This window comes from Molothrus aeneus, chromosome 5 (assembly GCF_037042795.1).
Source record: "Molothrus aeneus isolate 106 chromosome 5, BPBGC_Maene_1.0, whole genome shotgun sequence".
Taxonomy (NCBI): domain Eukaryota; kingdom Metazoa; phylum Chordata; class Aves; order Passeriformes; family Icteridae; genus Molothrus; species Molothrus aeneus.
In genome coordinates this window covers 11961985-11986970 of record NC_089650.1, presented here as the reverse complement: position 1 = coordinate 11986970, position 24986 = coordinate 11961985, and the positions used below count along the sequence as shown (strand labels likewise).

General features: G+C 41.5%; 1 protein-coding gene across 1 annotated transcript in view; it reads left to right on the top strand.

Annotated features, from left to right (window-relative positions):
* The window catches only part of PKP2 (plakophilin 2), a 39460-nt gene extending 28972 nt beyond the window's left edge, over window positions 1–10488 (top strand). The window contains exons 7-13 of the mRNA XM_066549879.1: window positions 115–232; window positions 1805–1966; window positions 2376–2549; window positions 4312–4465; window positions 6378–6567; window positions 8207–8294; window positions 9870–10488. Coding sequence (XP_066405976.1) covers window positions 115–232; window positions 1805–1966; window positions 2376–2549; window positions 4312–4465; window positions 6378–6567; window positions 8207–8294; window positions 9870–9938 — 955 coding nt within the window. The 3' untranslated portion in view covers window positions 9939–10488. The remainder of the gene's footprint in view (window positions 1–114; window positions 233–1804; window positions 1967–2375; window positions 2550–4311; window positions 4466–6377; window positions 6568–8206; window positions 8295–9869) is intronic.
* Window positions 10489–24986: the final 14498 nt, after the last annotated feature.

Genomic DNA, 24986 nt, shown 5'->3' with positions numbered 1-24986 from the left:
CAGTCAACCTGAACTTCAGTATCTTTAAGTTCTGGCTGGAAAAGTTTGTGAGAGGAGCACAAGAAAATACCTTTGACTAAATCTCTTCTCCCCAACATTGTCTTTCCTGCACAGAAACATGAGCTCTGCTGGCCCAGAAGGAAGGAAGAAGATGAGAGAATGTGAGGGCTTGATTGATTCTCTTGTGTATTATATCCAAGGAGCTATTGCAGACCATGAGCCCAATGACAAGGTACTCTTTGAGATGAAATGTGTTTTCCTAGAGGAAATTGCCAAGTGAACATTTTTCTGTTGTTGTTTAGAAACCAATGTTCAGAAACAGCTGTGATGCAATTGCAAAACTTCTTTCCAAGGCTTTTAAAACTGCCACCAAAGGTGAAAGTCCAGTAAGAATCTTTTTGAAGTATTTTTATCCTGCAATCAAAAAGAATAGTATAACTCAGCACTGGGAAAACATTTTCAGAATATCTAGAGAGAAAGGTAGAAACTTCTGGGGTTTGTTGGGTGGGTTTTTTGGTTGTTTTTTGTTTGGTTGTTTGTTTGTTTCTGTTTGGTTTTGGGTTTTGTTTTGGTTTTTTTTTTAAGTGAGATAAAATCACAGCTTTCAGAAGTGCTGGAACACAAAAGAGTCAGATGTTGCCTTTTTGGTTGTCTCAAGGTGCTAGCTAGCTAGAAGCTTAAAAAATCAATCTGCTTACTCTCCTATATATTTAATGCTACATAACCCTTAGGAAATGAAGAACCCAAATCCCTTTGGGTGGCAGTGTGATTAAGGATCTTGCATCATTTAGAACAGAGGTAATTTTCCTAGGTTTTCTTAGAAAAAAAAACTGCACTTTTTTTTCCTTGCTGCCTAAGCCTAAGGCAGTAACTGCAAGGACATGGACACCTCCAGGTGCCAGTTTCTCTCACTCTTCCTCCCTCCAGCGAGTGCAGGTGAACCCTGGACACAGATTCTGGGAGCAGAGGCTTGTCTTTCAGCTGGGTGAAGTTGGGTGAGAAGAGCAGCTGTCACTGACATTAGCTGCAGCCTGTAGGGCACCTCTGGTGGGCCTGCCATAGCTTGTGCTGTGTAGTGGTAATTACTGCACATTTATAGCTCTCTTCTAGGATTAGTTACTTGAGCTTGCCCATCTCCCTGTATCCAGTGCCATTAGCTTCAGGGAGAATCCTGCACATTACACGTGTGCCAGTAGCTCCCTGCTGCATTTTGTCTTAAAACCACTCATTCCTTTTTGGCTTTCAAAAGGGGAGCAACTGGTAACAAAAGCTCTTTGCCACTGGACTCATCACTCAGAAATTGTAGACCTGACCTTAGCCACGTTCAGGAAGGAATGTCTTATTTAAAAAAAGCATTCCACCACAGAAAAATGCTTCCTCCTTGGGGAAGATGAAAAGCTTTCCTCTTGCTGATGCTGTGGTGAGGTGTGTACATGATCATCTTTGCTCCTAAGCCCTTAAACATTTCTTGGCACATTTCTGTGTCGAGCAGCACTCGCCCAAACAATTCCCAGGCAGAGCTGAGGAATTCTGATGTCCCAGGACCATTTCCAACAGGCAGGCACCCCACTCCCAGTGCAGCCCCGAGTGCCAGCTGCCTGCTGGGCTCAGGAACATCCCAGGGCATGTTTCATTTCTCAGTGTAAGGCACTCTGGTGGATCACTGCCCTGAAGCCTGGCTCTTCCATGAGGCATTAGAAACTCTGCAGTCAGTTACTGAAGATCCACAAATCTCCTCCCATGTCTGTACATGTCCCTTCAACACTTGCCAAAGCTTTCAATTTTTCTTCTTTTGTTATTTTAGGCCACAGAGAACTGTGTGTGCATTCTACACAATCTTTCCTACCAGCTAGAGCTAGAGCTCCCTGAGAGCTATGCCCAGAGCATATATGTGCAAAGAAGAAACATTTCTAACAATGATAAAACACCAGGCTGTTTTGGAACACGGAGCAGAAAAGTAAAAGAGGTAAAGTACACGAGTAGTTACATCTCATTTGGTTAATAACTTGTAGCAAACTCTGAACAATAAGGCTGTAATCTAATAAACAGTCTGTTATTGATGTATCTGGTAGGGTGACACTTCCTTGCCCCAAAAATGCAAATTTCTTGATAGTCCTTCTTGATACAAATTCTCTCATTTAGCTTCTGCTGATTGCAATGGCATAACAAATGTTTTATTAGTTGAGGAATACTCACTGGATGGACTGGCCACTATCATTAAATACTGAAATTTTGCACATTATTATTTGAACTCAGAACTTGACAGTCTCCAAATAACCTGGTCACGCAGAGTTACAAAGTGGCTAGTACAGCTCGTGGTGCATTAAGCTACGGAGATCACTGTTTCTAAAGGCTTGATCTGTTGGCATGTTTAGAAGCAGCAGGACACCCCGCTTCCTGAGGAAAAGAGCAATCCCAAAGGTGTTGAGTCGCTCTGGCATTCTACGCTGATTAGGATATACCTCTCCTTAATAGCAAAGAGTACCAGAAACTACACCCAAGAAGCATCCCTGGGAGCTCTCCAGAACCTCACAGCTGGCACTGGACCAGTAAGTCAGCTTTTTTCTTTTTCTTTTCATTTAGTTCTTGATGTGAATGTGTAGAGTGCATCTGAGCTTAAATAAGCACTGACAAGTCACTGGCTCACTGACACGGTGAAGGAAAATGAAGAACATTGAAGGGAAAGTCATAACCAGCAGTGCAGCTTTTCCTTGCTTGGCAGATATGGGGTCTACTTCTTCTCCTTCTGTGTACAGCTCCATGTGTGGAGTTTGCTAATTCATCACACTATGAGGGATGAGCAGATGTTAAAAGCCCTAAAAATGTAATTATTGTGGAAGACAGTCCTGTGAAGAGAGGAGTGCTCTGACACACCAGCAGATCACTTTTGTGTTGAAGAAACTAATGGTATCTGTCTGAGAGAGCACCTGGAAGAAAGAAGGCTTGCAACTTCTTTTTTATCACCTCCCTTTCTTGTTGCAACTCATTTGTAACTGGCTTAAAACTATTTGAAATATGCTTAAACTGGTGCAGAGAGCTGGCTGTGTGTGGCTTTTTGAGGCTCTGCACTGGTGGCAATGACTCAAAATGCCTCTCCACAGATGCCATTGGCAGTGGCCCAGACTGTTGTGCAAAGGGCAAATGGGCTCCTGAGTGTCCACATCATGCTGCACATCAGCCACCCTGCAACTCATTTGTAACTGGCTTAAAACTGTTTGAAATATGCTTAAACTGGTGCAGAGAGCTGCCTGTGTGTGTGGTTTTTTTGAGACTCTGCACTGGTGGCAGTGTCACCAAGTGTCCTTTCCACAGATGCCATTGGCAGTGGCCCAGACTGTTGTGCAAAGGGCCAACAGGCTCCTAAGCACCCGCGCCATGCTGCACGTCAGCCACCCTGCAACTCATCTGTAACTCCGGTCTAAAACTATTTGAAATATGCTTAAACTGGTGCAGAGAGCTGGGTTTTTCTGAGGCTCTGCACTGGTGGCAATGAAACTGAAGTGCCTCTCCACAGTTGCCATTGGCAGTGGCCCAGACTGTTGTGCAAAAGGCAAGCAAGCTCCCGAGCATCCGCGCCATGCTGCACATCAGCCACCCTGCAACTCATATGTAACTGGCTTAAAACTGTCTGAAATATGCTTAACCTGGTGCAGAGAGCTGCCTTTTTTGAGGCTCTGCACTGGTGGCAATGACGCAAAGTGCCTCTCCATAGATGCCACTGGCAGCGGACCAGACTGTTGTGCAAAGGGCAAGCAGGCTACCGAGTATCCGTGCCATGCTGCACATCAGCCACCCTGCAACTCATATGTAACTCTGGTCTAAAACTGTTTGAAATATGCTTAAACTGGTGCAGAGAGCTGGGTTTTTCTGAGGCTCTGCACTGGTGGCAATGAAACAGAAGTGCCTCTCCACAGTTGCCATTGGCAGTGGCCCAGACTGTTGTGCAAAGGCAAGCGAGCTCCCGAGCATCCGCGCCATGCTGCACGTCAGCCACCCTGCAACTCATCTGTAACTCCGGTCTAAAACTGTTTGAAATGTGCTTAACCTGGTGCAGAGATCTGGCTTTTTTGAGGCTCTGCACTGGTGGCAATGACACAAAGTGCCTCTCCACAGATGCCATTGGCAGTGGCCCGCACTGTTGTGCAAAGGGCCAACAGGCTCCCGAGCATCCGCGCCATGCTGCACATCAGCCACCCTGCAACTCATATGTAACTGGCTTAAAACTGTTTGAAATGTGCTTAAACTGGTGCAGAGATCTGGCTTTTTTGAGGCTCTGCACTGGTGGCAATGACACAAAGTGCCTCTCCACAGATGCCATTGGCAGTGGCCCGCACTGTTGTGCAAAGGGCCAACGGGCTCCCGAGCATCCGCGCCATGCTGCACGTCAGCCACCCCGCCGTGAAGAAGACAGCGGTCTCCCTGCTCAGGAACCTGTCCCGAAACCCCTCCCTGCAAAATGACATAGGTGAGCAAAAACTCAGAGCTTGCTCTGCTCTCTTCACATCAAAGTTTCCTGCTTTGAAAGAAAGAAATGCTTGAAAAACCCCTGATCTGTGAGTTTTGTAGATTTTTCACCAGATACTTGCAGTCACTGTATACAGGGCTTAAAATTAAGAGTTTTGCCTAAACAAGCTTTTCACTCTATTGGGTATTCCTCTTCAGATACTTCCACAAGTGTTACTTTCAAAAATACATAATTGAAGTAAATTCTACACAGATTTGGAGAGGGAGTTTTTCTTCTGCTCAAAATAGGGTAAAGGAAGGTGATTGCTAAGTTTTGTGCTGCCACAGCTGCATAATGCTTCGCAAGAAATCACAGAGCATCTCTAATTCTTCTAGCAAAGACCAGACTCTCTCTTATTAGACACAAGGCTTTAAAAGTTTGCAGCCCACACAGTTTTCCTGCTATTTTTTTTTAATAATGGAAGCTATAAGATGCTATAGAAAAATAGTTAATTCTTTTAAATTATCTCATTTCTAAATAAAGCCATTTCTATTCTGAGTATTCTCATTTCAATCTATTGTGTATTTAAGACTTTCTCCCACTGACAGGATAAAATGTGTTCATATAATTTGTTGTTCTTTTTCATTTTCCCACCAAGGGAGAAAGGGGAAATTCCAGGTATAAAGATAGCTCATGGGACAGATTACCCTCCAGAATTCTGCAGAACATTTTCTTGGGCCTTGTTTGAGCCTTAAAGAGCATTCCCTATTAATGAAAATCTTATAACATGTTGTTGGGCTGATTTCAAAGGGATAATCCATATGGTGTTAGCAATTACAGGTGGTGAATCCCCCTGAAAGAGAAGAAATTAAACTGATAAAAAGTTCTGATGTCATCAGGAAAAAATAATTTATGAGAATATGGGAAAGACAGAATAGCACAAAGCTTTGGGGGCAGGTGCTTCATCTTGCACATTCACAGTTGTTCTTTTTTTACTCATAATGGAGAGGACTGGGGGAATTTCAGGTGAACCTTTTCTCTATTAAAAGATGTTCTTTTTGATTGACTGAATGCATGTGTGAATTCAGGTCAAATTCCAAAAAGAAAAACTTTGGCCAAAGGAAAACATTTGAGAGGGCACCCTGTTTTCTCTATTATAAGGGTCTAAATTTATCAAACAAAATGAACCTACATTTATCCAAATTTATCAAGCAAAATGAACCTCCATATCAAATGGAGATAAATTTAATATAAAATATCTCTAGCAGGGAAGTGGCAGCCTGCAGCTGGCACATGCCTGGCTGTGGTATTTTCTGGGATCTCACCGTGGCAGGAAGGAAATTAATCTGACTCCATGTTCTTAGAAGGCAAATTTATTATTTTATGCACTTATATTATATTAAAGGATGCTATACTAAAACTACACTAAAGAACAGATAAAGGATACAGAAGGCTTAACAAGATACTAATGAAAATCTTGTGACTGCTTCGAGTCCCAACACAGCTGGATGTGATTGGTCATTAAGTAAAAACAATTCACATGTTGTGTAAGCAATCTCCAACCACATTCCAAAGCAGCAAAACACAGGAGAAGCAATCAGATAATTATTGTTTTCATTTTTCTCTGAGGCTTCTCAGCTTCCCAGGAGAAGAAATCCTGGCAAAGGGATTTTTCCAGAAAATATGACAGTGACACTTGGTGAGTTCAGTCCAGCACATGAGCTAATAATGGACTGTGCATGAGGCCAGGTACAGGCTGCCCATTGTAGTGTGGGTGCAGCTTCACCTGAATTTTGGGGATGTAATGCAGGTAGGAAGCCATGAGTGTGTGTGTGGTGGGAGCACAGAGCTCCCTGCTGAGGGAGAATGGGAGGAATAATGTAAATCTGCTCCTGTTAGTAATGGAATTGCTTGTCTCTCTCCCACCCTGCAGCCAGAGAAGTCCTGCCTGACCTGGTGTCAGCCCTGCCCGAGTGTGTGCCAGGCCGTGAGGTTGCCTGTGAAACCACAGCATCCATCTGCTACACCCTGTTCAACCTGACCCAGGGCAGCTCGCACAACGCCCGGCTGCTGCTCAGCGCCCACGGCCTGCCCAAGGTCATTGCCATCAGCATCAACGACAGGTGAGGGCTCCATAATCCCCAAGGTCATTGCCACCAGCATCAATGACAGGTGAGGGCTCCATAATCCCCAAGGTCATTGCCATCAGCATCAACGACAGGTGAGGGCTCCATAATCCCCAAGGTTATTGCCATCAGCATCAACGACAGGTGAGGGCTCCATAATCCCCAAGGTTATTGCCATCGGCATCAACTACAGGTAAGGGCTCCACAAGGTCATTGCCATCAGCATCAATGACAGGTGAGGGCTCCATAATCCCCAAGGTCATTGCCATCAGCATCAACGACAGGTGAGGGCTCCATAATCCCCAAGGTCATTGCCATCAGCATCAACTACAGGTAAGGGCTCCACAAGGTCATTGCCATCAGCATCAATGACAGGTAAGAGCTCCACAAGCCTCAAGGTCATTGCCATCAGCATCAAGGACAGGTAAGAGCTCCACAAGGTCATTGCCATCAGCATCAACAATAGGTAAGGGCTCCACAAGCCTCAGGGTCATTGCCACCAGCATCAGTGACCTGATGGTTCCACAAGGTCATTGCCATCAGCATCAACGATAGGTAAGGGCTCCACAAGCCTCACTCTATCCCCAGGAAAAAAGAAACTGCAACCTCTGCCACTCTGGGGAAGAAAAGCTTCATCTCAAGGTACAGGGCAGCCCAAACAAGGGATGTGAATAGAATTGCACTGATTGGGAAATACAGAAAGATGTCTTAGGACAACTCTCCCATCCATAGCTAAAGTCACCAGGTTCTGGCATTTTAAATGGTCCTCATTTAAAGCATTAAAATAACTATATAATATTAAAGCATTTAATATTATATAAATTAATATAATTAAATTTATATAATTTAGGCATATAAAATAACTAATAATATTAAAGCATTTTAAAAAACTCCTCAGAATATAACTGCACCACATTATCTGTATTCTGATATATATGTAGTGACTGATCAGCAGATCTCATCTGTACCCAAAATGTCTTTCCTGTCCATTGTTATACAGCCCTGATAAACTTTAGCAATAAAGTGCAGGGATACATTTTATAGAACCTATAGATCTGCACTTAAAAATAACATATTGGCATTTTAGAGAACAGATTCAAAATTTAATCGTTCTTTAATATGTAAACAAATGCAATCAACATTTACTCCAAAGATAATTAATGTTTTAAAAATATGAGTAACTATTCCATTTGCCTTGCTCTCTCTTGGCAAAATGAAAAGGAAATCAATCTCAGTAAAAGAGGCCTCATGAGGACCTGAATAGTTTAAATCCTGTCTAACTAACAAGAGATTTTTACCTACTGGAAAGATTTTTTCAGATGGTTGTTGTGCTGAGGTTATTTTCCTCAGCTGAAATTGCACAATATGATAGCTGCTGTAAGGTGTAGGCTACAGAGCACTTGATTTCTCCCTAAATCTGAAGAATGAGTGGAGCAGGGAGGCATGTTTCATTTGTTTCAGTAATAAGGACAGCCTGAAAGATGCTACAATTCCTAAAGGGTGGCAAACCAGCACTTAGGAGTAAAGAGAGATTAAAAAAATGCTATGAGGTTATGTTTGCTGAGGTCTGTACACGCACCATGATTATGATGTGGGAATTTCAATATGTTTTATCATTCTTTTTGCAAAATGGCAGCAATATGTTCAGCAAAGCCAGCAGAGCTGCTTCAGTCCTCCTCTACTCCCTGTGGTTACACACCGATCTCCACAGTGCCTACAAAAAGGTAAGCACAAAGAAAAATAATCTGTTCCTTCAGGCCTAGAACACTTTCATTTGTCCTCTGGGGCCCTTAGCACTCCTGCACATTTAAGAATCGACCTATGATAGGATTCAAGTGGTCCCTGAATTTGGTTTTCTTATTTACTTGTGCATAAGTAATGCATGGCCTTCATTTTTGCTCCTCTGTGTTCATGTTCTCTCCCTCTGTGGTTTTATACCCACTGACAGAGCTTGTGAAAAGTTTTGCTGCTCCTGCCAGGAGTGTCAGGTGGTGGGAAGTGATGCAGAGTGGAGGTGATGCCCATGCTGGCACAGAGGAACCACGGTGGCAGCAAAGCCAAGGGCAGGGCAGGCAGCTCCCTGCCCTAAAAGCAGAGCAGCTCTGTTCTCCTCGTTGTTTGCACAGCCTGCTAGCCCAGGTTATAGTCACACAAAACCTAGGGCCTGGGAAAGGTGTTGGCAAACATTTACTGCCATAGTCAGGTCAAACAAAAAATGGCCAGCATGAGTCTGCCACAAACCAGTTGGGTTTTTTAAAGCTCTCTCTCTGCTTTTTCAACCCTCAGCTGAGTCAACTTCCACCTATCAACCTTCACCCTGCATCTCAAACTGATTCTAATCCTTGTGTGTTTGCTGTTCAGAATTTGTCACTTCAAATTCCCTATAACCTAAAACTGTCCCAAGTTCTCAAGCAAGCTGATAGCATTTGTTATTCAGCTGTTTCTCTTTGTATTTTGTTGTTGTTGTTGTTGTTGTTGTTGAAATTTGCTACAAGAAACTTTCTTAGCATAAACTTTAACAGTGTTGCATCACACCTAGCAGGAATGGCCCCACAAGCCAGAAATCTGTGTTCCAGAATAAGGCTATTGTGCCATATAAATTCCTAACTAGTTGTCTCTGGTTTTTTACAACTGCATTCCTGAATTTACCATACAATAAATTTACCATACTATCAGCAATATCCCTGATGGCATGAATTTTATGAATTTACTGATAGTTTAGGAAAGTCTATAGGACACATTTGTCAGACTTGGTTTTCCAAAATGCTGATTATTTGCTCTTCCTATGCAAATCAGGTCCCCTAGAGACACCAGGTATGGCATTGAAAACTTCAGAACCACCTAATGTCCAGACATTTTTGAAACTTTAGTCTAATAAGCCACAGAAATCACTTTATCGAACGAAATTGATAAAATCCTGAGTCATTTTGGCATTGCCCTGAGTCATTTTGGCATTGCCCTGTGTTCCTTGTTCTGACAGGGTTGATCTCAGCTAGGTTAATCTCAGCTAGGTTGATCTCAGCCTGGTTAATCTTAGCTATTAGTCAAAAGTTAGGAGTCTGTAGAGCTGAGGTGGAAGAACAGGCTCCTGGTACAGTCAGTGGAGGGAGGTCAGCAATTCCAATTATCCTCTCATCTATCCTGGACTAAAGGAGCCTGTTCTGTCTCTGTGACTGCTCAGGACTCTGCCTAGACCCCTGCCATGGCTCCTTATCCAGCTTTTAGGCAGCTGGAGCCACCCTTCCCTTGCAGAATCAGCACTGAAGATAATGAACTGTTCTGTTTCTTCCATTCCAAAGGCTGACTTCAAGAAGGCAGATTTCATCAACAGCAGGACCACAAAAGCCTACAATTCACTGAAAGATTGAGTCAGAGCACAACACCAGGAAAAGAGATCCTACAGCAGCCAGTGTAACCATCTTCACAGGGCTGGTGTCACCACCATGATCCACAAAGTATCTCAGAGAAAAAAAAGGAGCTGATTTGCTATAAGGACTAGAGTGGCCAGAGTGGCTTTTTTGAGTTTTTAATCCTCATCACCTCGTTGTCACTGACAACATCAATACCAGTATATCAACATCGATACAAATGTCAGTACAAGAATAACCAAAGATGGATTCTCCAGGATGTCTGAGGTGAAGTTTCATCCAGGTTTACCACGAGTCAGAGCTCCAGATGACTGCCTTTGTTCTATACAGAGGAGTTTGAAATGCTGGCGGGCAGCAAATTCTTTTCAGACTGTTTTATACCAAAAGTTTTCTACAGTGGGTAAGCATCAAGTGCACTGCTCAGAATTTAGTCGTTTTTCACTCTTTTGTTTCTTCACACAGCTGAATAAGAATCTCCAGACTCTATGAGTATGCACAAGAAGCTGTTTCACTACATGAATTATAAAAGCACCAATGAAGTTAAAATTACTATTTTTGTACTGCTTGTTTTCATGGGCTCACTGATTCTTAAGCCTCTTTCCTTTGAGATTTCATCAGCAACAGCAGCAAAACTGATTTTACATAGATCTTACCATCCCTTGCTCCTCTCATCCTCCCTCACATGGCTGTTGCATTTTACAACTGTGTCCAGAAAGGATTTTAACTAGAACCACTAAGTTTAAGGCACTGTGTTTCAGACACTTTGGGCTGAAATCAAGCTCATCATTCTTTGCTAGTTGGTGGAGAAATTATTTGTGGGTGTTTCAGTGATTGTTTTAAGAAAATTGCAATTTCAAAACAATTCTGTTGATAATCTATATATAATAAAGGGAGTGGAGTCTTGCCTTTATTTTTGAAGTAACAGACACACACAAGGGGCTGGGCTCTGTGCTGGTTAAGGAATTCATGATCCTGCTTCATATTCTCTTACTTAAAATGATCATCTTCCCTACAGCAATTACATGCAATGTGATAACTTTGGGACTATGCCTGCACAAGTGGGAATAGGTAATAGGAGGGAAAAAAATTCCTGAGGACCTGAAGGCTCAGGTTTTCATTACATGATGCTCAAGATGGTAAAGAAGCACTTAAAAAAAAACCCATCTGCTACATTTAGTAAGTCAGATTTTTCTCAAAAAAACCCCACAAACCCAGGGGTTAGACTGTCCATTAAACCAGCAGGAAATTCTTATATAAATAAGAATTTATTTCTGCTGGGTTATCAGCAGATGTGATCTGGCATTGCTCTTCTGAAATCAGGGGAGGTGAGCTACCTTTATGGCAATGGGTATTTTCTCATGTGTATTTTCAAGCCCTGCTGCTCCAAGAGAGCCCATCCAGTGCCCTCACTGCTGAACTTGTCCAGAAGGAGATGCAAAATCCTTGGAGTAGGGACCTCGCAGGGGAGGTCACCAGCCCTCTTCATTTCAACACTCCTGGCTAAAGGTCTGGCTCCTACCAGACATTTAGAACCAGTGGGTTGTACCACTGCACCGTGTCCAAACATATTTCTGGATATCTGGGAGCTCAATTCTGCTGGCAGATGCCCACAGCTCTCCAAGAGTCCCAGAAAGTCTCACACGTGCACACAGGACAGACAGAATGTGCCCTGGGGAGGGAAGCAAACAACGCTGCTTTCCTGTCACTGATCCTTTTCAGAGGGCTCTTAGTCCTCCACATTTGCTCTGAATAACTCAAATCAAATGCACTCCAGTAGGAGGTTTTAAAAATACTATTATTTTTTTGTAGGATGTCATATTCAAAATACTGCAGGTCCAAAAACAACACGGGGAAAGGGAACTTACAGCACCACATGTTGAGGGAATTGTTTTTATAACTTTTTCAAATATGATAGAAAACAGACAATTAAAATCCAACTTTCTCTTCTAGCTTGTTAACCCAAGTAACTCTGCTTGTGCCATGAAAGAATGAATACCAGCAAACCTGGACAAGTCTCCTTTTATGGCCAAAAAGAAGTGGTAGGCAAAATTAATACAGAAAGAGTAAACCTGAATACACAGTAGCATAGGAATGAAGAATTGCAGTCTAAAAGATCAAGAAGGGAGCTTTTAGAAATGCTCCCTTTAGTCTTATTAAACTCACATGCTACTTAAGAAACAAAACAAGCAATGGTGTTGGGTACTTTTAAATACATGTGTACCTCTCAGTAAGATGTCCTTAAAAAAGAAATGCAGCAGTTTTGGGTTGTTTCCATTGATGCAGTGATTTTAAAGGTCTTTTTCAACCAAAATGAATCTATGATAGTGCCCCTTTAAAATCAAAGCAGTGTTCAAAAGTCACAAAGAATTATCTCAGTCCTGGCAGCAACACGAGAAACATGAGACACGCCTTATTACAACTGATCTCCCACTTGTATGCAATCAAAAACATTTCAGCAGGGCTCCAAAGAAAACAAAGCAGAGAAATAATAAAGTGCTCTCTCTAATGCAAAAAGTCTGTCTTTGGTCTTTTTGTTATTAGTGAACCTACTTGGCTGGGATGCAGCAAATGTATTTTTAAGCCTTAGCCCTTCCTTCAAAAGGGCAAACTCATTTTTCAATAAAATCTAGGTATGGAGACTTACACTTTCCTGTAACAGCACATTGTTACTGAAGGAAAGCTGTGTAATGCTCCTGTTGGCATCAGAGGCCTCCTGAAAATAATTCCTTTGTCCAGTTTTGCTGACCTGTCAAACCACCCACAATCTGCTGTTTTCACCTCTCTTTAATTGGTATTTTCCAGTAAACTTCACCATGGGCCACTGGAGATCTTAAAAATAATTAAGTCAGCCTCACCATAGTCTTGGACCTGAAGAACATTCCCACTTGCTCTGTTCCTGAGAGGAGATTGGAAACCTGGCATTTAAACATGCTGAGCAGTGCCCAAAGAGTTTTTGGCTGAAAAAGGAACTTACCGCAGGTCCTCTTGTCTTGTGTCCTGACCACAACCCAGTGCAACCACTTTTCACAGAATTGTTTTAGTAGAAACTCTTAAATAGTACAGATAATTTTGGAGTAGATTATAGACATTACCAGAGAATTAATCATTCCTTTCCTCATTTCATCCTTCCACCTTATTTTCTACTATCACTGCTCCTAAACATAAGTACTTTTTCTTTTCCCTCCTTTCCTAAATAGAATTAATGTAAAATAATTCTAGAATTATGTAAAATAATTATTTTTTAGAATTATGTAAATTATTTTCTAGAACTATGTAAAAATAATTCTAGAATTATGTAAAATAATTGCATTCTATTGTGCGTGGGCACAGGGTTTGGGTTACTTGTCTTTTTTGTGGGGTTTTTCTTTAGAGAAAGTACATGCTATCTATTGAGAGAGGTTCAACCTCCCCTTGTGGGCCCATAAAAGAACTGAAATGAGCTGGCAGCACCAAAAGCCCCAGCCCTCCCTGGCTCCTGTTTAGCCTGGCAATCCCTGCTCCAGAGGCAGCCCATGGAAGCTGGGGGCAGTCAGGCTGCCTGTTTGGTTGGATTTTTGCTTGTTACCGTGCTCAGCCCTTAGGTTCCAGCCTGATAGGAGCATCAGCATTTTCCCAGCTTTAGTTTTCAGGGCCAAAAAGCCCAAGAGTGTCTCTTCACAGCCCTCCTGGGGGATGCCTCAGGAGCTGGCCTGATGAGCAGTCACACACTGAATCATGCTCAGACCATGCAAAGTGCTGAGAACTGCTGCTTCCCAAACTATTCCAGCTCCAGCAGCTGCTCCTCCATTCCTTTACTCAAAGTGCTGCTGACTAAAACCTCAGTTTACATTCCTGACTCATGCTCCAGACCCACCCCATGGGGAAGACAACACGACCTTAAGGCACCATCTGATAGGAGACAGAGATCTGGAAACAGCAATCAGACCAGAGGAAATGCATATTTGAGCTCAGCATCACAGCACACCAAGGACAAGCCCTGAGACATCAGATACTGGTGCAACCATCAGAGTTATGCCTGGAGTATTGGTGTAGATGTTGCACAGCCCACTGGAAACCCAGCAGAGAGATTTGCTCAAATACACAAAAAACAAAAAGGCTTCAGTGCAGACACTGTACACAGATCAGGGGTTTGCCTTTCTCTGCTTACTTTGAATATATGAATAGGTTTGCATATGAAGGGGAAATAAACTAATTTTGTCTTATTTCACGTGTTCAGAGCCAAAACCATCCTAAAATACACATTAGAGGCATTCTAGGCTTATCAGAAATTAGAATTTGCCCACATCCTTCCTTCAGCTGTATCTTCCAGTCCCAATGTGACTGTAAATAATTCAAGTTAATAATTATAAATAATTATAATTATTTATATAAATATAAAGTATTTATAATTATAAATAATAATAAATTATAAATAATAATTCAACTTAACATTTCTTTAACAATTTTCCAATTATTCAACCTAAGCTCCCATTCTCTTATTAGTATCTTGTTATTCTTAGTCCTTTCTCAGACCAGCCTAAACGTGCATAGATGCAGAAAAGAGGAAGCAGGTATGTTCTTAGCAGCTACAATTTAGAGCCAATACTGCAAATACCCCCATGGTATCAGTGTTTTGCATGCTCTAATTTGTAATCAGCTATAGGACCATGAGTCAAACTATCACCACTCACCCCTTGAAAGGAGCTGGGTCCCCAAAATCCCCTCCCTGCCCTTATTTACCCCTCTACTAACTTGGCTGTACTTAAACATCTGTAACAATAACTCTCCTCCTGCAACTCCAGTAAGAGACTTAAGGTCTTCCCCAGTTCTAGAGAAATTTAAAGGCATTTTTGGCCCTCAAAAATACATCCTTACTGTGTTTTCACCAGAAAGGGAAATAGCCAGGTCTGAGCCACAGAAAAATAATAGTGATAGGCCAAGAAGGACAAAATCTTTCAAAAAGTGCAGAAACTTTCTGAAGCCCATGAAGGCCATAAGAAAATGGGTTCCAGGCTGTCTCTGGCTTGGAATAACAACAAAACAAAGCAGTAATGTTGTAGTATCAGTGTTGAACTCTGCCAGGAAAGCACACTTTGCCTTAGGATACATGGGCACACTTGAGTTTCAACTCAAAACTCTGGACATTGGGCTTAGCCCCTTTACAAACTGTGAATGAGTTTAAACCCTGCACAATTCCTAAAGACTGGAGAAGCTCAGCAACCTTTGCATTGCAGTTGTAACACAGCAGCACACAGGATGCTGCAGTGAGAGCCAGGGAGGTATTATGTCTTTATAAAAATTAAAATAGGGATTCTTAAGAAGTTTTTTCTTTCCAGATGCTGGGAAAAAGAAGTGCTCTACACATATGATACACATAGCCTTGAAATACTATTTTCATAAGAGGATAATATTTGTTATTTTAAAAGTATATGGACAAAAGGTAAGAGTTTTTAATATAAAGGGAGGCTGGGGTGAGAAACTCAGGTCTGATGATATAAATACCTGGTGATAAAAAGAAGAATCTATAAATCAATATTTGCACCAGCATTGCAGTGGGGTTTTGTGTTTTGCTTTGTTTTAGTGGTATACTACTGCTTGACCTGAAATTACTTAAAACCTGAAAGTCAAAAACTGGTGCCCTGTATAGCAACAATATTCTTGCAGAAGTGCTATTGGAGAAGATTTGGCACAGTTAAAATGACACATAGAGATGGAGGGAAGATTGTCTTTTGGGGTGAAAGACTGGAGCAGAGGCCTCTGAAAGAATTCCTCCTGAGCACACAGCATGAATTACCCATCCTCCAAGGACAGATTACCTGATCATATCAGTTATTTTCTGCTGTTTTGCAGAGAGGTGGACAAATTCACCATTACCTCAGGGTTGTAATTAAGTTATTGTGAGGGTTATTAGGGATAATAAATAGGCCACAATAAATTCTACAGTATATAATATGCTCAGCTATAAAAGAAGAGCTATTTAGTTTGTCTGATAATGGCACTTTGTAAAACCTGTGTTTTATAAAGCAACTTCATGTTCTTCACATCCACTGTAGTGGCTACAGATATAGATTTGTTAAATAGGCATTGAAAAAAAGAGAGAGAGAGAGAAAAGCCATGAAAGTGAGCAAACAGCAGTGAGCTGATTGCCAACAGGAAAGAAAACCAAGGTAATGAAGGTGTAGCCCTGGACAGGGCTGATCCCTGATCTCTCACCTGTTCAAACCAACCACCTGTGGTAGATGCATATTTTGCTCTGTCACTGTTTCCACTCCTGCAGTCAGGCAGTAAGACCTTGGCTAGAAACTTCTTTTTCTCAGTAGACACAAAGAAAAATAGAATTAAAAACCAGTGTAACATCTCAAGCCTGAAAAATATTTTACCACAATTCTAGTAAAACATGAAATTCTTGTTAAATGTTCATGACCCTGTGGTTTGGGCTAGAAGACACCCTCCTGACTGCTAACAGCATCACCAAAAGGACAGGAAATAGCCCAGAGTTTACACTGGCTTATGCTGCTGTCCTTTAAGCAGCGTCCCCTTTTTGGAAGGGGACAGTTTAATTTTTACATGCATGCCATTTAACAATTGCTTTTTCAGGGTAAGGAAGAGGAAAAGAAGAGGGGAGTTTCTGTGAAGATCTTGCCAACATTCTTTCTGGGCTGTAACAATAACTCTCCTCCTAAACTAAGAAAAATATGATTCTTGCCCAGCCTCTTCCAAGACAAATCAATTCCTGTTTTTTCAGGATGCCCTGTGTACAGCAGGCATGCTGAAATGTGCAGGCATTCTATAAAGTACAAACTGGTTTTGTTCTGCCTTGGGAGACAACCTCTGAAGGTGACAAAGCTGAGAGCAGAAATAATCCAGCAGTCCCCTCTCTTCTCCCACACCAAAATCCAGAAATAATCCAGCAGTCCCCTCTCTTCTCCCACACCAAACTCCAGAAATAATCCAGCAGTCCCCTCTCTGCTCCCACACCAAAGTCAGTTCCATCTCCTGTACATCCAGCAGTGAAGCCAGAGTAACACTTTGTTTTCCTCCATAAAACCCAAAACCTCAGACACAGGAAATTCCCCGCAGGGTTGAGGGAAAGGAAGATCTCAAAACAAAGGATGTTTCAGGTGTGACTTGAGGATTTTCTTTCCAAAACAAAGTCATATACATCACTTTGGGTCCTTCATTTCAACAGTAGCTGTGCTGATAGAGTGGTGGCTCCCAGGACTACAAGGGATTCATCAGGAGATTCAGCCTTGCTCACTGAAACATCATTCACATGGAAGGAAAGTTCTGAAGGGACAAGAGAGACGTGCCTGGCAACTCAATATTTCCTACTCTGTGCACAGTGGTTACAGCTCCAGTTGCTCCCCTTTAGTACAATCTCTTTAGTGTTTTGAAACTTCTTGTCACAAAGGTTTTGTGCTCAGTTATTATTCATCATTCCCTAAAGAGCTTTGATGGAAAGCATCTTCAGTAACATTATTATTCCAGTTGTTGGAGTCCTCTAATTGCCCACGTGTATTTCTCAGAAACTGTGGCCCAGTGGTTGGTGGAAACAGCCCAGCTCCAGCATTTCTGAGTAAACTGGTATTTGACAGCCCTGCATGCTCATGTTTCCTCCTGACAACAGGTCACTCACCTGCACTGGCTGTTACCCATGGCTGAATTTAGCAGACTATTCCCGGACTGCATCATTTGCCATCTGCTCCTTCCTGCTATGACTTTCTCAAACCTGTGTGTCGCTGTCATATTTTATAAAAAATCCCTTTGCCAGGATTTTTTCTCCTGAGAAGCTGGGAAGCTTCAGCTTCTCCATGTTTTGCTACTTTGGAATGTGATTTGGACAATTGTTTACCCAGCATGTGAATTGTTTTTAACTAATGGCCAATCACAGCCAGCTGTGTCGGACTCTCTGAGTCTGTCAAAAGATTTCATTATTCATTCCTTGCTAGCCTTCTGATGAAATCCTTTATCTCTATTTCTTTTAGTATAATTTTAGTATAGCTAATATAATATAATATCATATCATATCATAGGATAGGATATAATAGGATAGGATAGGATATATCAGCCTTCTGAAACATGGAGTCAAGATTCTCACCTCTTCCCTCATCCTGGGGACCCACAAATATTTGCCACACCTGTGTATCTCTGACCCTTGTAGTTTGCAGATAAGGAGACAGATAAGCTTTCTCACACCTGTGCTGGGCAGTGCTTTGCATTTATCTGGTTACTGTGTGCACTATAAAGTCTGTTTGGAGTATTTTTTTTAAAGTCTGCTGATATGAGACATCTGTCCCCATAAACAGCTCTTTACTCTAATGGCTTTTGATGGTGAGGAGGACGAACAAGATGGATATTTTCTGTGAAAGCTGAGCTTGTAGTTTGGTATAAACAATGATGTGGTAAAACTTCAAGTTGTAAAAAAAAAAATTAAATCACCACACCTTGGATTTTCAAATTCTGTTAAAGGATTTCCATGACTGAAGCTATAACTCATATTCTTCCCCAGAAATAAAGCAGCGTAGCATTTAGACTGTTTAAAAATTCTTCACGCTCATTGGACTGGACTTTTTAAGCAACCTACAAATACTTGCATCTAAGCCCCAGAGATTACAGAACCAAATTTATTCCACTATAGTGAAGCAACAGGGCAACAGCACCATGCTGAGGTGTGGGAGATTCAGACTGGGCATCAGGAAAAAACTTCTTGCCAGCACAGTGACACCATGGTAGAAACAGCAATCCAGAGAGGTCAGAGATGCTCCATTCCTACCACTTTGGAAGACTTGGCAAGAAAAAAAAGCAGCCTGGCAACTCAATATTTCCTATTCTGTGCACAGTGCAAGTGGTTACAGCTCCAGTTGCTCCCCTTTAGTACAATTTCTTTATGGTTTTGAAACTTCTTGTCATAAAGTGAAACCAGTTTATGCTTATGGGGATAGAAAAAAAAATCTTTGAGGTAACTTTAACTGGAGACTGGTAAATATTTCCCCCTCGAAGGCAAACTCATCCCCTGGTTGGGAATCCAAACTCCAAATGGCCCTGCCCAGCTACATGAAGCAGAGAGAACAACATTAGTTCCAGCTAACATTAGCATTTACTGGGACTGGCCAACTGACCAGAACAAGATGTTTGCTTCATCCATTTCTCATTCCCCAGCACAAAGCAGAGAAATTTTTCACAAGTTTTGAATACTTCTATACTTCTATGTTGTTGCTATGTACTTCTATGTTCTAATCAAGCCATCAGTTCTGCCTCCAAAAAATTTCATATAAACCATACCTGAAAGGAAAAATACAAGTTTGAGAGAAAAACCAGTTGTTTACAGACTTCTTGAAGTGTGTCTTAAAATCACCACTCTAAGAGAGTTCCCCCATATCTGTTCTCAGAATCTGCTGTACTTTTGATTTTCCATAATGGTGACAGCTTCCTTCACCATACTGTTTATCCTTTTATGCTCTCCTTTCAGCAGAGCTCTCACATTACACCTGGAATAGTCACCATCAGCCAGAGCAGGCCAGCCCTGGAAATTCCTTTAATCAGCTCCCTGCTCAGGAGTTCACATGTGAGCCCCCACATAAAGCAGCAGTCACACCCCCCTTCAGAGATAACTTAAAGGATGTTGGGTCTTGCCCAGCTGGTGAGTGAGCAGCCCAGTCAGCTGTGAAAAAGCTCTCAGGCACAAGGAGGAAACTTGACCTTGTTCTTGGGCTGTTTCCACCAGCTATAATCTAGATAAATTCAAATCTTGGTCCACCAGTGCAAATATTTGCATAATGTGGAACTCATTTTTCTCATTAAAGTTGCCATGTTAGTTTTAATGAGCATTTTAAGTAGTAAATATTAGAAGTTATCATTAAAGTCTCCAATTACAGATTTATTTTGTTATATGGGTCTCCATTCTTTATTTTTTCTTTTTTTTTCTTAAAGAGAGACTAAAATTAGGGGTAAAGGGGAGAAGAATAAAAAAGTACTGTTTGAAATTTTGGAGCTTCTTTTGTAATAAATATGATAACTTAGAAATAGGTTTTATACTGCTGACTTTATTTTTTTCCAAGAGCCTGAGTTAGAGGTCCTGGTTCACCTGGGAACCCAGATAAAAGCAAGCAATGTGTTCAAGTGCCCAGGGAGACTGAGAGCAAAATTTTAAACCTATTTAGAGCATATTTTTAAACCTTGTTCCTACTTAAGTAAGGAGAATGGAGAAAGACCTGGGACACACCAGTGGAGAGGGTAAAGTTTGTACTGTATCTGTCATTTAGTAAATGCTGAACAAAGAGAAAGGAAAAGACATCATAACTTAGGAGGGAAGAGCCCAAAACTGCATGAAAGAACTTCATACTGAAATAATTTATTTGTTATGCCTCCAAGGCAGAATGCTGCAGCAATCTGCTGTTCTAGCAGCAGCAATAAAGTTGGAGATGTTTTTTCCACAAGATAAATCCTGTGTTTCCTCCTTAGCTGATGTAAAAATTAAGGGTTATCTGCTAAAATCCCCAGGTCTCAGCAACTCTGCTGTATTGACCAGCCTCAGTTGAAGTTCTTTAAAAACACATCAACTAATCATCAGTAATTCCTAATAGAGGAGTTGGTCCTGTCCTTACAAACCTGAGATGCAAGCTGCCCTGAGAGCCCAGGCACTGGGACCAGGTCCAAGGCACTGAGTGAATTCAGTGGTTCAGGAACCATCAAAAACCTTGTCATAAGAGAAAACTTAAGCCTGGATTCTTCCTTTCAAGATGTTTGAAGCCTTAAGAAACCATCACAAGTTGCATATAAAAATTGGAGTTTTTATTCCTAAAGCATGCAAGAACTTTAAGAAAAAAAGCATATAATAATGCCACTTATGTACAGAACTCTCCTTTAATATTGCACATCTGAGCCTCTGCTTACAAAGAACAAAAGTAAAAGGAAATGACAGCATGAGCAGAGTGCCTAAACTTCATTCTCTGTGTAAGTGCTATGGTTCAGAATGTACTGCAGGAAAAGAACAAGTTTTACCTGTTCTTGAAGAGTTTACTGCATTCCCACACCCAAAGCTATTCTGTTGATTGTTGCTCACCTGTCAGATCAATGAAAGCCTCTGGGCATCAGTGAAGTCTCCTAGGGACAGGGTGCCCTTCAAAACAAGCAGTTTGCTCTGGCATCAGCTACAAGAGCTGAGTTAACTTCACCTTGTCCACCTCAAACACATAGGGACAGCTCCATTCCTCCAAATATCCACCTCAGATCATTTCCCAGGGACAATCCAAGCCACTTCCTCAGCAAAGCATTGAGGTGGTAGTTTGCTGTTTGTTAATGCTTTGAAAAATCTTATTAAAAGGACCATTTCTGCCCCAAGGGGAGGGAAATTTCTGTGTTTTCCAGGAGCCCACAAGTATGTGAAATGATGATGTGCTGCCCTTTGAAGATGGCAACCAGGAGATGACCAGGCACTAGTCTGGATTTTGGAAACATTGATCGTATCTATATCTATATCAATAGCTATAGCTATAAACATAAATATATATACATAGATGTAAATATATAAATATATTAATTATAAGATATAAATATATATAAAAATATAAAGATAAATATTTTATATATATATATATAGTGACATGAATTGAGAGCACCTGTTTCAGATAAAGTGTTTTATTTTTATTTTGCTGCTTCCTGGTAAATTGCTTTTGATAGCTGTTGAACAAACTTGATATCAGAAAGCAGGAATGCTCTGAGCAGAAGCAGCAGCATTCACAAGCATTCAGACTGCAATCTGCACAGCAGGCTCAGGAGGTGGTTGAGTGTTACTTCACCTTCAAGATTAAATAACTAAAAATATATTTTTTTTAATTTATTGTTTCTGACAGACAAATGTAGATTAAATATATTCGGCAACTCCCACACATATTTATTTTAGGAGCTTCCTCACGCAAATATGATCCCTCAAGGGCATTCTTTTGCCAAGAGAGAGTTCATATCATCTAGGTTGTTTCTGGAAAGGTGTGGAATCTATTCAAGCACACCAAATTCCAATGTCTCTCTCAATACACCTGTGTGTTTGAGTGTATCTGTACCAATTTGTGTGCAAGGATTATGATAAGAATGTCCTTGAGAATGAGGGGGTAAAAAAAAAGCTAAGTATTGGAGGTTAAGAAGGGCAAACAGCAAAATTACATTTTTTAGTCCATCCTCTCATGTTTCAAGCAGATGTTCAGCATTGGAACAGAGAGAAAGGGTCTGATCTTCAAATTAAATTACAATCTCAATGACAGTCTAATGTCTGTGTCCAGAAGAAGTCACATTACTTCAAAAGTAACTCAGCCTGCACTGGCAACAGCAATTTTTGACCCAGTCTCAGTGCTCACAAATTCTTCATCTGGCTGAAATGCTCAGATGCCCTCAGATGCCAGCTGCACGTTGGCAACAGAGTGTAGCTCTAAAAATTAGTGCACCTTTTTTCCTCTTCTCAGAAGTATTAAAAACCACACAGGATAATTACAACAGTTCTGCAACCCAGGCAGAACGCTGAACCTGCCTGAGCCATTCTCTCACTTGAAAGTGACACACCAATTACAAGTTTCATTTGGCTGGGAGCTTTAATTTACCACATTTCAGCATTCTGCTGAAGCTGTAGCTTTGTTTCCCCCTGCACAGGCCCAGCCCATGCCAGGAGAGAGCCAGATGCAGAGATAAAGCTGAGCAGAATTTATTTGGCAACTCCTCCCCACAATCCTGGAAGGAGGTATTTGGGTGCCAAGTTTAGACAGAAGCTTCTGCTGCATTTTGGCTGTTGCCTCCAAAGCACGTCTGCAGCACATTTGGGACCACAAAGTGAGGCCCCATGCCAAGAGCTAACTGTAGGAAAGTGAGAAAGTGGCATATTAACAATATTAATTTTAAATGCACTCTGCATGGACAAGAGGAGCAATGACTGATCTATCAGCTGTCTCTGCAAATTCACCCTGCACCTAAAAGAATACAGAAAATGCAGAAAAGCAACTGTTTGTTCCTCATATTGCAAAGGAGAATCAGAAGGGCAAATAGCTCAGGTAAACTAGAACAGCTGGTTTTTCTAGCCCAGTTCAGGCAGAAACAATTCCTTCGTATTTCAGAGTACCCTTCTCATAATGTTAATAATAAAAAGCAAGTCTTCCAAAACACTTCTGCCAGAATCAGAAAAAAATACAAGAACACATGGCCCAGGAAGGTCTGCCTGCCAGGGAGGACAGGACCCAACAGCTCTTTTAAGAGCTCTTTTTAAGATCTCCTGTTTGAAGATCCTGACTACAAACTGTCAGCTCATACTCAGAATTTATTAAGGCTTCTGCGAATGTAGTTCCTTTAATGACACTACTAAAATCATCTTCTAAGCATTCAAGAAAAATACATTTCCAGCTTGGCCAGAATGGAAGAAGACAGCTTAATTAGAACAACCAGATTTTCAGACAGAGCATAACATTTGGTATTTCAGCTCTGTAGTTTTATAGCTCTGCAGAAATTACCTTGCAGAAGCTGAGATCTGCTCAGATTTCTCCTTAAGTTAATATGCTTTGCTTTCACAGGGAGTGCTCACCTCGTGTTTGTGCTAATAAAATTATTCCTCATTATTTGCCTGTGTTGTATGTTCACTTCCATTTCTAAACTACAAAGACCAAGAGAAAAAATTATTCCAGCAAGGCCTGCAGCATGTCCAGCTAAGAAACCATCAAGAGAAGTTAGAAGTGTGCTAATTTCAGTGGCTGAACTGCTTTCTTGTTAATCTTGAACAGCATCAGAATTGACCAAATCAGAAGCATGAGACCATTTCCAGCTTCTCCCATAGGCTCAGTGCTCTAAGAGGATGAAAAATCCTACCTGAATGATCTCACTTGGTAAAGCAGATCGATGGAACAAGACAGATTGGATGGAAAATAAATTAGTCACTAATCTAATAAAATATATATTGCAGCTGTCAGGGTTTGGTAGAACACATTCTAGAATGTGTAAACTGCCATAATCTCTGGAAATAACAAGTTATCTCTAGCAGAAGGTTCCAAAGGGCCACAGGATGGTAAGAACAGGACTCACCATTAGAGAGGGTAAAAAGCAGGTCAGTAATTTAGAGATCAGTCAAACCAACTTGACCTCTGGGATGATATATTAATCTCCATTCCAACAATAAATAAGGTCAGTCTGAAAGTGCCTCATTCATTGCCTGCTGAAGATTTACTAGGTGTCACCCAGATTTGAAAAATGCTTCTCCTGTTGAAATTCAGCAATGGTACACAAGTACATTTCCTGGTTCACCCTCACCACTGAATCTTCTCACAAACTCAGCAAAAGACTCCCAGCAAGCAGAAAGATGGCCTGTGATTTAAGGTGAGATTTAATTGACTTTGAACTGAACTGAAAGAGAAAAAAAATGAATGAAACCAAAGAGTGATAGCCTCAAGGTGTTATGAACCACCAGCTAATTGCACTTGGAATGCCTTTGTAAAGAACACCTTTCCAGCCTGATACCCTTAATGACTCGTTTTCAACTAGTTGCTGATGGCCAGTACTTGCAATAGTGAGGTTAATCAACACATGATCATTCAGCTGCTTTGTGGAGCACTTAGAAGCTCAAATCTTGCAGGTTTGTGGAGCACTTAGAAGCTCAAACCTTGCTAGAACCTATTTACTGTGGAAAGTAAAGGCAGGCAGCCATCACAGCTGCCTTCATCATACAGGACACAGAAACCTTATTGTTCAATCTGGATGTCACTGCTGGCCCAGAGTGTGGTTTTGTATTAGTTTAAACCAACTTAAATGGTTGCTTTTCCCCCCTCATGACTATACTTTCCCTCTGCCTACCCTTCCATCAATTCTGGCATTTATTTGACCCCTCTTTGTGTATTTTCCACCTTGGCTGAGGCTCCTTTGAGGCTGTAGCTCCCCAGCCAGTTCACCTGGGTACCAGGTGTGTGTGTGGCATTCACTGGGGCAGGCACACACAGCCAGGGACAGCTGAGGCTCTGCCTGCAGACACCCCTGCACATTTTTCTTGGGCATGTCACCAGCCTTGGCTGTGACTCTGACACTCATAACCTGATGGGCACCTGACTC